The sequence below is a fragment of the Vicugna pacos genome, chromosome 1 (assembly GCF_048564905.1).
Source record: "Vicugna pacos chromosome 1, VicPac4, whole genome shotgun sequence".
Classification (NCBI taxonomy): Eukaryota; Metazoa; Chordata; class Mammalia; order Artiodactyla; family Camelidae; genus Vicugna; species Vicugna pacos.
Genome location: NC_132987.1, coordinates 39970886 through 39986222, shown reverse-complemented (window position 1 = coordinate 39986222; position 15337 = coordinate 39970886). Strand labels below are relative to the sequence as shown.

Here is a 15337-nt window from a genome sequence, read left to right as displayed (position 1 = left end):
TTATATATTCAAACCCTGAGGTCAGTCATTAGCTGGGAGGTCAAGGGGAGGAGGAAAAGGAAAAGTTTCTGTTGGCTTTTTGTTGGTTGCCAGGAGGCATACAGAGGCAGTGGGCTGATGGAACAAACAAGCCCGCGTTGCAGGGAAGGTGGCCTTCACTGGCCAGCACTTCACTGGGATGGAAACCTAGCAGCTGTGTCACCTAACTCACGCCTCCAGACAAGAAAGTGGAGTTTAAAACCACAACATGTGAATAGAAGCAAGGTTAGTCAAAGAGATTTTGAGAAACTGCTTTCCTAATGTATTTAGAATGAGTATTAGACCTTGCGCTCTGTGTCAGTTGCTATAAACACAGGGGAAACTTTCATACGTTTTTTAAATCAAGCCAGGTTAAACAGCGTATAAGGAAGGGGTGTTTTAAAACAATTTGACTGTGGATTTTGAAAATAAACTGGAATTAAGAAAGTGTGGGTGTTGAGAGCTTTCATTCCCTACGTTTGGGGGAGAGGGGAGGCTTGAACATTTGACCTCTTAATTGAGTGCCTTGAAATGTACTTTTATTTTGGAATTCTATTGCTAAGTTGTTTCTTTTCAAAGGCACTTGTTGAAGGAAAAGAAAAAATAAAGAAACTTGTAGAGAGAGTTGAAGGCTGCTGAAAAGAGGTGAAGCCATTATGAGTTGCCAGAATGCTACCCAGGGATTCAATCGCAGGTCCCAGCCTGGACTGAAGGGCTGGGAGAGAACTTCAGAAGGCGCGCCTGCAGAGGAAGACATCGGCACAGCCCTCCTTGAAAACCAACTCAGCGTGGGCGACTTTGTCCAAATACAGCGGGCCTTCCAGGTAGGTGTTAATCTTATTTATGGGAGAGTTTGCACTGTTCATGAAGGAGACCGGGATGAAACAGAAAGACATTTCCTCAATTAAAAACACAAAAAAAACATTTAATGGCTAAAACAGAGAATTGAAAAGAACTGGTCAGACTTGGGTTTAACACCAGAGTAACTTTATCTCTTTGTTCTTTGAGACAAATGATATTATTTAGTATGAAATTCCTGCTGTGGAATATCATGACCATCAAGGAAGGAAGACGAATTTTTGGACAAGATTTTTCTTAGCGATCAACATGGTTTTGGAAAACAGAAAGTTACAGTCGTGAGAGGAGAAAGCCAGATCTCTAGGGTGACTCCCAGTGGTAACTGCCCTCGCACGTCACATGGAAGGAGCACGCTTCAAGTGCAAATGTGCACCTCCAGTGTGCAGACAGGCCCTCCTGCCTCACCCCTAGTGACACGGCTGCTTTCAGAGCTGATTGTGGTTCCGTGTGAGGGACCAGCATCCCCACTCCTTTTGAAAATATTGGAGCAATACCAATAGAAACAAAATGTAAAAGTCTTATTTTAATTCTACATATAAAATAAATCCTAGGAATTTTAACTATAAATGGTTTCCTACTCTCTGTCTTAATTTGGAGTTGTGCAGCTACGCTAATGAACAACATACGTCAAAATGATCTCTAGCTTCTTATGCTGAGAGGAGGAAGTGATCTTCCATGCTGTGGAACTTAGGTAGACATGAGCCCCCATCCTTTCTACTTCATTACACTTGCTAAATTATGACCTCAGGGCTTCCGAGTGTCCTCCGGGGATGCTTGGGAATGTCATATTCGTTTGAAACAGACATACAATATTTTGGAGTATCACCTTGAAGTTAATAATGTGTGATGAAATCTAACCGTTAGATTGGCTTCTAACTGGCACAAATTTTAATCTTTTCCTATCCAAAAAAGAGTTACTAACCACTGAGAAACTCTACTATACCCTTGTTTTGTAGAATAAGTTAAATGCTACCTGTGTTGATGAATTAATGTCCCAACAGTATCAATCATTTCTTTGTAATAGAATCTATCCTATTTAGTAGCAGAGACCTGCACTGCCCTGTACTTTTCTCCTTTTAGTCTCCATATATTTTGAGTTTACCCAACCCTGTTAGTCTGCTAGATGTTCGTGCTGCTCATGTCCAATGCCCCAGATGAATCTGGCATATTTTGATAGACATAGCAAACATTTTGACAGCTTGAGGACATTCAGAAAAACGCAACAGCAGATTATGACAGCTTTGACTCTGGAATGAACAGAAATGTGGCAGTTTTGTTCTGGTGCTAAGAACACAAAGAATTTGAATGCTAGGGCTTATTAGGAGAGCTGACATTGTAAAGCTGATTCAGTGAAACTGCTACAGAAGGTTGGGGATGGATGTCCTTTTCAAATTACTAATTTTCCGGATTGAACCCAAGTGAAACCGGACAATTCTATCTCAAGATATATGTATTTTTTACTTTAAATGTTGCAAAAGCTGGATCACTTATTTTGAAATTAACCAGTTGGAAAAGCAGGTACTACTGATGGACCAAAGGGGAGAAGCCATTGCTAGTCTGAGCTTGCACAAAGCTAGAGAATCTGATGACAGTTTTTAAAAAAGAAACTGAGCCGCGCAAGCATATTTCAAGACAGAAGGAAATCCATCCATTTTTAACACACTCAACAGACACAGAGTGGGATGATCCAACGGCAAATGTACTACCAAGAATAAAAGTTAGGCCCTTGAGACAACACAGTTTCCACACACAGCATGGATACCTAGAGAAGAATGAGGCACTGGATGATTTCAATGGAGTCCAGACTGTCTGTCATGAGTGTTGGGCCCACAGGTCACAGGTGTAATTGCTATAAAAGGGAAAATTGCCCTTGTGGCTGTCCTGCGACACAAAACTCTAAAGGCAAGGATCTGTTGTCCAATCCCTAAGGACGTGCTCTTGGAATGCCAAGATTCTGGCAGTTGATCCTTTTACCTTTTATTTTGTTTTCTGTACCCAGATTGTTTACTTGGGGCTGAAGTGGTTGTCAGGTATTAGGTAAAGTCCATGTCCTTAAATGGCAGTAGCAATGCTTAATTAAAAAATTGGAAGTTGAATCTTTGAGTTGTGTAGTGAATGTTTCACATATATTTCCAAATGAGATTACATGCCATATAAATCTTAGTAGTAACATTTAGGAATAAAGCTAGAATACTTACGTTTACTGTATAATGATATAAATAAGTCAGAATCACTTAGTGTTTAAAAGTCAGGGGTCAGACTTCTAGGATTTAAATGCCGATTTTGCTACTGAACAGTGTGACTGTGCAAATCACTCCATCTCTCTGGGGCTCAGTTTCCTGTATTTCTATCATGAGGATAATAGGGTTGTTGTGAGGATTAATGAGATATTATCTGGAAAGCACTTTGAGGAGTACTTGACACAGAAAACGTACTCAGTTAACATGGGTATTATATAGTCAGTGAATAGAGGCTGAACCATGTAGCTTTTAACATTCTCTTAACTTTAACTCATAGATGTCCCTAAAAAACAAGCTTTGAATTGCACAACTATGCTTCTACGTTCCTTTTAGTTGGAGTAGGAAGCGGAAGCAATGAGTGGCAAAGACACAAATTCACAAGAAGAGCACAAAAACATCGTCTTTCTGTCTCTTATTTCGTATTTTATTAGCATGATAAAGATTTTAACTGATGTCTTGATCCTCTTCTTTAGAACAAAGAAGTTATCTCGATAGAAGTCCTAGAGGAGTAACTTCTGGATTTCTTTTGCTTTTAAGTGATGTGTCCAAAAAGCCATATATCAGCCTGAAGGGAATGAGATGGGTATTATTCATAGAATTGTAAAATGCTTGTTACTCAAACTTTCCTATAGCACTTAGAAGGCTCAGAGAAATGATACAGTCTCTGGATATTCATATTATTTTAATGTCAAACATATTTTGAGTTTTCTTAGATACTTCAAAAGCCAGTTACTGTGTAAGGAAGGATGGCTGTGATTTGCTGATTATATAGGAATCTCAAGAAGTAAAATTATGGTCCAAGGGAAATGGAATTTTGGAAAAGCCCCGTTGAGACTCAGTATATACTGACTTTCTTCCAAGATTGTGGCTACATAGGTTCCTGAATATTTCTTTCCTTGAATTCTCCGTTGTTGACTGCTTTCTGTCAGGACAGTCTACTCTCTGATCCTGGAAGCCTTGCTGTCTATTTGGCCTGGGTCTATAGTTTGTCTGCACTGCTGGCCTCACTGGATTGGGTCCTGACCTGCCCCTGTTTAGCAACTGTGTCTGTATTGTTGCCAAGCCAAACTTGAGTCCACTCGTCTGCACTCAGTAAAGTCAATCTACTGACACCAGGTTGTGCAGAAGGAAATTGCAGGGCGCCAAGCAAGAAGTCCAGAGCATCCAGCGCTCAAAACATCCAAACTCTCCAATGGGTTTCAGGAAAGCATTTTCAAAGGCCAGGTGAGGGAAGGGGTGGCAGGCTATGTGATCAGCTCCTGCACAATTCTCTGATTGGCTAATGGCATGATAACAGGGGAGTCACAGGGATTAACATTATCAATTCTTAGGTGCTAGTAGGTCTGGGGGCTGTGTGCTCATGATCATCAAGTAGTTAATTTCTTCTATCTGGTTGGGTTTTCATATCTGTAAAACAACTCAGGAAATGTACATCAGATACTATTATCTAAGTACTTCAGAGAGGAGCTAAAGCAGAGGATATGGGGGAGGGAGGTCTGTCCTGGGAAGGCCCCACAGGGTCCTGCTTGGTTGCAGTGTCACCTCCTGGCATGTCCTTTCTGGCCCTGGTTGTGGGCCCAGAGCCAAGGCCTGGCCCTACCCTGTCTACTCCAAGCTGCGGTTTGCCTAAGCCCTGCTAAATCTCTAGTTTAAATAGCTACGAATGAAACCTCCCAACCCACGTGTAGAAGGTGAACTATTTGTGCTTAAAGTAGGAAGGGCCAGAGCAGTTCAGTGTGAGAAAGGCATGGTAAAAATCCTACCAGAAGTCCCCAGAGAGGTTCCGGGAGGGTTCTCAGAACCAACCCGTCTTGGGGGTGAATGGAATCTAAGCACAATGCGCTTGTGCTGACTTCATCTCAAAAGGCCAGAGACGTTCGGGAGGTAGTCTACAGGTCTGAAAATTATGCTTGAGCTGTAATAAATGATTAGATCCACAGAATTTATGGTATCTTCATGCTTGATTGTCTTTATATAATTCTCAAGATTCCTGTAGACGGGTTCTACAGCAGGGTCTGTGAACAATGCTTCCTTGTAACAACAGGACAGAGCTGGGGGTTCTGATGCCCTGCCAGGCAGGCTGGACTCGACGGGAGTACAGACAGTCCAACTCAGCCCTTTCCCACCTTACCATTGTTTATCCTTCCTTCTAAGCTGTCAGGGACCTCCAGTTCATCAGGGACCCGCCTTCTCATTGCACATTGTATCTTCCCTGTTAAGTTACCCAAGTGGACAGGACTTCCTGAACATGTCTCTTGTACCAGAACTATTCTTATCTCTTGCTTTTTCCTTTTCTCCCCCAGACATCACCATCTCAAATGCATAAATAAAATCACCCATCTTTGTTTCATTTCCTTTCCTCAGAACTGTTAGATTTTGCTTGTTTCTGACAAAATATGAGACAGTCCATAAAGTTCATTAAAAAATGTTTTTAAAGTAAAACAGATAGTTAAAATCTCTGTATATGGTGGTATCTGATAAAGTTCAAAATTCAAAAATCTTTCTTTTTATAGAGTGTGCAAACTATGTAAAATATAGAATAGCATATTCATGATAGAAGTTTCTTTCTTGCTTTTATGAAATAGAAAGCAGATATTTCTAATTAGTGGGCAGCTCCAAGTAGGAATTCTGGTACCTGGCACCTTCCATCTGCCACGCTGGCCATATGTTAAGCTAGTCGCAGAGGGAAGCCCATGAAGGAGACTGGGCAAGGGTTTTGTGAGCCAGCCTCACATCCCAACTGCAGGGGCAACTATAAAGTGGAGGAAGGTGTGTGCCCAGAAAACAATCCATCTATGATCCTTAGAGTTTAATGAGAAGAGAACTTCCATTTCTCCTAACAAACCAGAGTGCTTGAATTTGTAGATTAAGAAAAGTCATGTGCCTAATGGTGTTTTGTGTTTTGCCTTTCCTGCCAGGAAGTTCAAAGCTAAATTTAGTGTTCAATTCATACAACTATTCTTAACATAGATTTTTCTGGAACAATTATCTTCTGTTTTCATTAGACGACTCTTGTTCTTTTATCTTTGCTTTAATGCTCCAACTGCCAATGTACCTTCTGTGGTAACTGAACAAAAGCTCTTTATGGAAATCAGTGGAGGTAAAAATGATGAGTAAAAATTTAATATCTTTGAATCATGGTAAGATTTTATAAAGCACTTCTGTAGGTATCATGTTGTTTGATCCTTTCACCAGCCTGAAATGCACGGACATTTATATTTCCCATTTACACATAAAGAGAATGAAGCTCAAGGATATTTAATTGAATTATCCCATGGAGCACAGCCAGGGCTCCAGGGTAGATTGTCAGCTTTCCAGCCCACCGTATGGTGTGGCTCCCTCTGGCCATCAGGCAGCCTCCCTTTGGGATTTGCTCTAAGGACCAGGAATCCCATAGGATAAGGACTTCATTAACAAAACGGCATGTCAAGTTAATAGCACACAGGCACTGTGCCTTGGTAACTTAGAATTAATGCATAATCAGCAGATAGTCAACAACTCCTATAATAAAATCAATGCAGGAAAGGGCAAAAGAATAATAGGGAAAGATAAGAAAAACCTATTGCTATTTTTTAATCATTATTTTTTTCCTTTCTAACGGCTTCTCAGTGGAGGCTTGTGAGAAGGTAAACCGGAAAAACTTAATCTATAACTCTATTCCATAGTGCAGAATGCATTCAACAACCTCAGTCAGTTCATCACCTGCTGAACAAAGGCAGCAGGTCAGAGCATTTTTCACCCCAACTCCCTTAGTGAAATCTAAAAAACCCTATTTTTGATGGCAGCAGAAAGGCAGTGAACCCAGCAGGTCCCCCTCCTCAGCATTAAGGTAATAATGTGACAACAAATCTAATAGCACTGCAACGGTTCCCATTGGAAACGACAGAGGAGTTCTTTGGTGGTTTTGTTGGAGTTGCTAGAATTCATGAGTGAGGTTAGCAGATGATGGCATCACCAGAACACAAGCATGTGAAGTTGAAGTCAACATGCGTGAAAAATCGGTCTTCCTCAAACACTGCTACCTTTGTGCTCAATTTTGTGACAAATTCTAGCAGCTTCACGCCTTTTTGAATTTCTCTTTGTGCTTTCAGAACAGGTCTTACAGCTATTCATTTGAAGTGTATCAGCTTAGCCAGAACTTGAGGCCAAGGGCACAGCCTACCTTTTCAAATTTCCTGAAAATTAAAAAAGAAAAATGAAGAAAACAGACAGCTGAAGAACTATAATTTGTGCAATTTTGATTTCACATTTGTCTTGTGTTAGCACGTGTAGCACACCCAATGATGAGACCAGACCCCACCAACTCTGTTGCTAGAAATAGGCGCCCTCTGAATTGTCCCCTGGGGCTTTCTGACCTTTCCCTGAAGCTCCGCCTCAGGCTTGCTCAGGCCCAAGCCCCTCCCATCTTTTCTTCCCTCAGTGTGTCTCACTATCAGATTTCAGATGAGACTCTTATTACATCTATATTCTCTGGGCACCTGCACTCTCTGCTGAGGACTTTCAGGAATACTGTTTTCCTCTATTCCATCATCTCCCACGTTCTCCCTCCCTAATTTTCTCAACGCGTCTGAGCCCAGGTTGGCACATTGGTCTTGCTCCAGTCTATCCAGTATGGCGGCCATGAGCCACATGTGGCTATTTAAGTTAAAATGAAATAAAATTAGAATTTAATAAAATAAAAAATGCAGTTCCTCACAAGCACCAGCCACATTTAAAGTATTCAGTAGGCACAGGTGGCTAATAGCTACCACACTGGATAGTGAAGATTATAGACCATTTTCTTCATCACAGAAAGTCCTATTGGACAATGCTGTTTCAGCCCTTTCTCATGATATCTGACTAATTTAGTCCACTTCTGGCCACATTTATATGGCCAAGGGGCTACTTGTCGCCCCTCAGTCCCCCTGGAAATATACCAGATTGCTCATTTCTTAGAGCTTGGAGGCCAGACTGATTATTGGCCCCAGAAAATATTTTTCCTTGGCTTTAATGTAAGACCTACTTCTCCACTTTCCTTCCTCAGGGCTGCAAAGAATGGGAACATCCATTTCTTTCAAGGGAATTCTTACCTCCCGCTTCAACCCCCTCTCTTCTTCCCACAGTTATCCAGTCGATTATGGTTCCAACAAGTCACTCACAAACTTATCTGACACTGGAACATTACCCAAATTGTTCATGCTGGTCATATTTTAGTGACGAATGCTTTAACAGCGTTCCTGTTTTATCAAATGCTGCTGCCTCAGATTGGACTATTCCTGCTTCCCTCCCCTCAGTCTCCAGCTAACTCCTACTCATACTTCGTGTTTAAATACCACTATAAGAAAGCCTTTCTTTCAGCAACCAGGCTGAAGCACCTTATCATGTTCCCATTTTCTCTCCTCATAGCTCCTGTCTGTTCCTTTCCTTGCCCTAATTAAAGAAGCTCTGATTAAGTACCATTCGAGCCAAGTAGGAGGATGAGGCTGTCGGAGAGAAGCCAGTGCGAGATCCCGGAGGGTGGAGGCCATGGGTGCAATGACAACATCTGGAGGAGGGAGCAGAGGGTCCAAGACAGGATCGTGGGGAAATCCTTCAAGGGGACGGAGAAACAACTGAGTTGATACAGTAAATAAAGAAGCAGGGTGATTTCCTGGGAGTAGAAAGAGGAGAAGCAAACAAACGGAAAAAGAGGGTGTAGCCAGTTGTACACAGTTTCATTGATTTTAATGATTCTTATTTATTTGACAGTCCTTTTATCATTAAAAAAAGTTAGAAGGAATGCGTTACTTTCATTGTAAAAAATCGAAGTTTCGCATGAAATTCCCCTCTTACGATGGTCCAGCCCCAGCGACTGCGCCACCCTGAGTGACTATTTGTAATGCTGCATCCATCCAGCATATTTTTCATTCATTTCTAACCATAGATGCACATATATCACATATAGCTTTATTTTACATTTGATTTATTTAATATATTATATGTGGTGCATTCAAGGAAGAGCGCCACGTAAATAGCTCCCAGTCGTGTGAAAAGATACTCAGACTCATCAGGAATTGGATTCGAAACTCTCATCAAAGAAGACATCCTTCTTCATTCATCAGCAAAGATTAAAAAGATCAATAGTACTTACTATGGTTGGCAAAGAGAAGGGGAAATGGGCACTATTATAAGATTGTAAACCGTCAAAGCTTTTTTGGGAGGCGGTTTTCTGGAATACGTCAACTGTAACATGTAAAACGTACCAAGTGTATAGGTTTTGAACCAGCAATTCCAATTCTACAAGCTGCCCTAAATAAATCATGGCAAGTGCAGAAAAACACATGTGTGAAAATACTCATTGTAATACTGACAATTAAAATGGAGTATTTAAAGCAGCCCAAATATTCATCAATAAATGAATGGGTAAATAAATTATGGCATACTCCTTCTACTCAGCTATTAAAAAGAATAAGGAAGACATAAAACTGCCAAGATTTACTGTTCAGTGAAAAAAGGAAAACTGTGGAACAGTGCATGATCATGGTCTAAAATGAAAAATACGCATATTTGTGTGCGTGTCAAGGTCTCAATTATGGGAAAACAGAACTGCGCTTGTAGCAGGGCAAAGTATGGCAGATGACTTTGTGGGCTCCTTCCCTATACCACAGTTCAACGTGAAGGTAAATTTTATTAAAACATCAGGATATCCCAATCACCTCAAGACTCGGTGCTACTGTTTTCTAAATGTATGGTTTAACGACGCTGAATTGAGAAGCAGCACCATTTATAGATACTTTGTCTTTCTGTTAAGTGGTTTTCTCCATCAACTTCCTTTCACTGAGCTTTAGCATTGAGAGAGACTATAGAGAGCTATTTTACTGCCTTTATTTGACAGGTGAGGAAACAAAAATTCAAAAGAAGAGATCTGTCCAGGTCCGTCTGAGTTGTTGGCAGAACCAGAACATCACCCAAAGTGGTGTGATACCCATTTTGATCTCTTCTCTCTTAGTGAACAACTCTAAACTTTACCCAAACTTATTTCTAACTGTCCAACATGATTTTACACAGTATTTTTCTATAACTCGACCATTGTTCACTTGTCTGACCCTGTCCCCAAACTTGCCATTATTGGTAAAACAGGTGAATGCCTCTTCTACAATATAGAAAAGAATATTAATAATATGTTTATTCATTTACTGATTCTTACAACAGATATTTATTGAATGTTTACCCTGTGGAAATTAAAAATCACTGAGATCCAGACCTCCCCTCAACTGAGGGCTATATTGACAAGTAAACTTGGAGTTACTCTATAATCACTTAGTTCTCTGAAGAGTGAGCCATGCGGGGGGGAACACATAGCTCACATTGGAGAGGGGCTCCAGGAAGGCTTCCTGGAGGAAGTAACATTCAGGCTGCCACCTGATGGAAGAGCATCACTCAGGCAGGTAAATGGGGGTTGGAGGAGTAGATTTTTAGAAAGAGGTTATGAAGTTCAAAGTTCAGTTGAGCAGAAGTAGTGTGGTGCTTTCAGGCATCCGTTTGAAAGAGTCAGAAAACTCATCTGCAAAGGGGAAAAGAGTAAAAGATGAGGCTGGAGCACCCAACCAGAGTCATGAGGAGGGCCCTAGGGAACCGCGTTAAAGAGACAGACATTTTGGGGACTGCAGGGAGCCACTGACATGTTTTTAATCATGGGAGTGACATGATGGGAGTGGCACTTTGGAAATAATCACTAAGGCTGTATTTTTGGAAAGTGATTTGGGGGTGGAGGTGGGAGAGGAGCAGAAGGGAGGTGCGGGGCACTTAGAAGGCTGGTACAACGGGCGGCCTGTGCAGAAGAGCTTGGTGGAGAGATTCGGAGCTGTGATGCACAGAACTTGTTGGTCAGTTCGGGTTATTAAGGCAGTTACATACGTTGAGTTGCGGAATACAGGAAGAGGAACGAGTATTTTCTTCTCCTTGAACTCTTTATTTTGAAAAATATCAAACCTAGAAATAATAAAAGTGGAAAGATGAGTATAGTGAACATCTATATACCCTCCATCCAGATTTAACAAATGTTAATGTTTTGCTACATTTATTTTCTCTCTCTCTCTCCATATATATGTGTATATATGTGTGTATATACACACAATGTGGAGATGTATATATTGTGTCTGAGTCCTTTCAGGCATAACGAAATATCACAGACTGTGTAGTTTGTAAACAACAGGAATTTATTTCTCACAGTTCTGGAGGCTGGGAGTCAGATCAGGGTGCCAGCGTGGTTGGGTGGGGGCCCTCTTCCAGACTGCAGACTTCTTGTTGTGTCTTCACAAGGTGGAAGGGGCTACGGAGCTCCCTGAGGTCTCTTTTATAAGAGCACTAATTCCATCCTTGAGGGCTCCATCTTCATAACCTTATTACCTCCCAGGGGCCCCACCTCCTATTACTATCATGTTGGGCATTAAGATTTCGACATGTGAATTTTGGGGGGACACAAAGATTCAGATCACGTGGTTGTACCTCAATCATTTAAAAGTGAACACAGACACGATGATAGTTTACCCCAATTAGCTCAAAATATATCTCCTAGGAACAAAAAATTCTTCTAAATTACCATAATGAAATTTCCTTACCCAGGAAATTTAACTTCATATATTACCTAATAAAAAAGGTCTATATTAAAAAAAGATGTATATTAAAATATCCTTATTTGTCCTGGTAATGTCTTCCATGTTTTTTTTTTTTTTTACAGCTCCCTTCCAGACTCACATGCTTCCTTTAGTTGACATGTCTTTTTAGTTTCCCCTAATCAAGAAGAATTCTCCTATGTTTTCTTACCTATCATGACATGGCCATTTTTGAAGAGTCATGTCAGATGTCTAGAACATCTCAGAACCTGGATTTTCTTATTGATTCTTCACTCTTAGATTTAGGTCCCCATTTTTGGCAAGGCTACCACATAAGAGATGTTACATCCACCTCTTGAATGACATCAGAGGCACAGCATGTGAATTTTTCCTGTTATTGTTGATGCTGTAAGTTGAATCCTTTAAATTGAAGTGGGTCCACTAGAGGTCTACTTAGTAAAGGCACCTGTGGGTGCTTCGATGTTGTGTTGGAGTATTTGTCAACAACTTTCACCCATTAGTTTGAGCATTAATTGATGATCTTTGCTTGAAACAATGAATACATTTGTGCTTGGAAAATGGTGACTTTTAAATTCTATTGATCTTTATCTATTCTCAGTGCAGCGTTCCTCTGTAAGAAAAACGCTTCTTCTTTCTCACTCCCTTTTTTCTCTTCCTCCCATTCTCTCTCTCTCTTTCTCTCTCTCTGTATCTTGGGTGTTACTACAGACCCATGGATTCATTTATACTGTTCAATGCATTATTACTTTGATTTTTCTTTTTAATACTGAAATTGCCCCAAATTTAGCCAGTGTGGCCCCCTTCAGGCTGGCTCTCATCCTTTTTACATGTTTCCACCAATCTCTTCTCACTTCCTTGCTTTCTGGCAGAGCTTCTGCCCAACCATCAACCTTGATCAACTATGGACTTTGGTCAATGAACAGACATTGGTACATGCTGCCAAAAATAAGACTGGAGCTTCTTCCATCATTGATGTGGTATAATTAGACTCTTGCAAAGTTCTGGAGAAGGAAGAACTCCGAAAGCAGCTTGTCATGAAGGGCAAATTCTTCAGCAGAAGAGCTGAGGAGAAGATTAAAGGTATGTCCATATGTCGAGGAGCTGTGTCCTGGTGGCTTGAAGCCACGTGGAAGGAGGCCCATGAGATGCTAACATATGTTTATATATCAAGTCACTTTAGCTATGTTGCCTATGGGATTTTCCCAATGGCCCTTTATTGCCATCCTCTGCCGTCTTGTTGTCTCCCATCCTGTCCACCTCCTCTTTCTGACACTATTCTCTTCCTGTCTGTTTAATTAAACGAAAACAAGTGCCAAATTCTTCTCTTCTTGATTGATGGCTTTCATGTGCCTCAGATTTCACTTTCCAGCTAAATGGGAATCCTAAGAAATTTTCTCAACCAAAGATATTTTGGCATCAAATATTAACCTGGTACGTATTCCACTTTAGAACTGGAAAGAAAGAAACCACTGAAAGAGTTAGCTACAGGCTTTTGATCTTGGTAATGCAGCTTCAGTAGAGCGGAAAGGGAAGAAGTTGGCTTGCAAAGGTTGAGTAAGTTGGAGGAGAGAAAATTGAGACAGTGTGTGAACATGATTCCTTCAAGATGGCTCTCTGAAAGGAGGATGGGGCAGTAGCCAAAAGCAGATGGTAGTGTCAAGGGAAGATTTTTAGCAATTCATGTGCTTTGATTCTGTTGAAATGCTGATGAAAAGGACTCCATAGGGAGCAAGAGAATGATGATAGAAGAGATTCTCTGAGGGGGTGGGAAAGGACATAGCCAGGAAACAGGAGAATTTCTGTTGTCACAGGAAGGAGGGAAGTGGCTGCAGACGCAGATCAATCTCTGCGTGTGTGCAAAGGAACGAGGAAGTTCCTGTATGGCTGACGTCTTCCTCCTCCTCCTTTTCCTTCTTTATTTCTGTGGATCGGAAGTCAAATGTCTCTATTAGAAACGGACAGGGAAATTATGAAGTAGATGGCTGAAGAATGAGAGTTGAGAGTTAAGAATTCAGCGAGGAAACATGGAATTCCTTGCAGTGTGGGAGGGACCTTTTGAGGCTGGCAACCATGTGTTTTATTATGATGGCACCATTCTGTCCATTTCTCTGATATTTGTCCATCAGTGTTCAGCAGCCTGGGTGTAGGCATGGAGAAAATGCTTTTCCAGGGCTATTGTTTCACTTGACACTTGGGATGAAAGGGTGAAATGATCTCTGGCCATACTCAAAGGAGTGAGTAAAATGATCAGAGATTGATTGAAGTGTGGGCTTTCTGGTCTGAGAAAGTTATGAGACTAGGAAGGAGCTGATAATTTGGTTGAAAAAAATTCCCCCTAGAACCTGGGTTGGAATCTTTGTGACTTTTTAGTCATTTCCTGCTTACTTATTGATTCAGAGTTCCTACATAAAGTTTATGTGTATTATCAGAAAGCTTTAGGGCTCTAAGTAAATAGCTTTTATCAAAATTCCATAAGACCATTTGGGTGTGCGTATTCCAACCTCATATTTTTCTAGTTTGTTGATGAATGAGTTACCCTAGAGAGAATTGGGTTTTCCTGAAATCAGCATGTTTGTGGAATGATGAAAATGGTTAGGAATTGGAAATCCTTGGTTTTAGGGCTATTTCTGTCAACAGTGAGTTATGTGACCTCAGAGAAGTCTTTTTAACTCACTGGGCTTCAGGTTCTTGTTTTTAAATGAAGGGTTTACCTTGTACCCTGTTGATGGGAATGTAAATTGATGTAGCCCCTGTGGAAAACTGTATGGAGGTTTCTTAAAAAACTAAAAATAGAACTACTGTATGCCCCAGCAATTCTACTCCTGGATATATATCTGAAAAACAAACAAACAAACAAAAAAACCTAGAACCACTAATTCAAAAAGAACCCAAAGTTCATAGCAGCACTATTTACAATTGCCAACATATGGAAGCAAACTAAGTGTCCATCAATAGATGAATGGATAAGGAAGATGTGGTATATATATATACAATGAAATACTACTCAGCCATAAAAAAGAAGAAAATTTTACCATTTGCAGCAACATGGATGGACTTGGAGGGCATTATGCTAAGTGAAATAAATCAGACAGAGAAAGACAAATTCCGTATGATAACAGTTGTATGTGGAACCCCCAAAATACAACAAACTAGTAAATAGAACAAAAAAAGAAGCAGACTTACAGACACAGAGAACAAACTAGTGGTTACCAGTTGAGGGAGTGGAGGGTAAATTAGGAGTGGGGGAGTGGGAGGTACAAACTATCGGGTGTAGGACAGGCTACAAGGATGTATTGCACAACATGGGGAATATAGCCAATATTCTGTAATAACTGCAAATGAAGTGTAACCTTTAAAACTGTAGAAAAATTAAAAAAAAAATAAAAATAAATGAAGGGTTTGGTATAGATTTTTTAAACTTCCTTCCAGCTCTAACATGCGTGAAATTCATGGATGCATGCAATGTTTTGACTCCATCTACAGTTTCCAATGAAGAGACTGCAATTGTTTTTTAAAAACAATATATATTTATTCTGTTGTAAGGATATTTCCAAATAAAGATCAGTGAAGTTCAGTTGTCTCTTGGTTGCAATGGTCAGGCTCACCCCTGAGGTTTCTAAGCCTAGG

At 40.6% G+C, this 15337-nt stretch overlaps 1 protein-coding gene across 1 annotated transcript in view; it reads left to right on the top strand.

Moving 5' to 3' along the window:
* The first annotated feature begins 259 nt into the window (after nucleotides 1-259).
* The window catches only part of WDR49 (WD repeat domain 49), a 121185-nt gene continuing 106107 nt past the window's right edge, over nucleotides 260-15337 (top strand). Inside the window, exon 1 of the mRNA XM_072970751.1 lies at nucleotides 260-842. Within this exon, the coding sequence (XP_072826852.1) occupies nucleotides 675-842 (168 nt within the window). The 5' untranslated portion in view covers nucleotides 260-674. The remainder of the gene's footprint in view (nucleotides 843-15337) is intronic.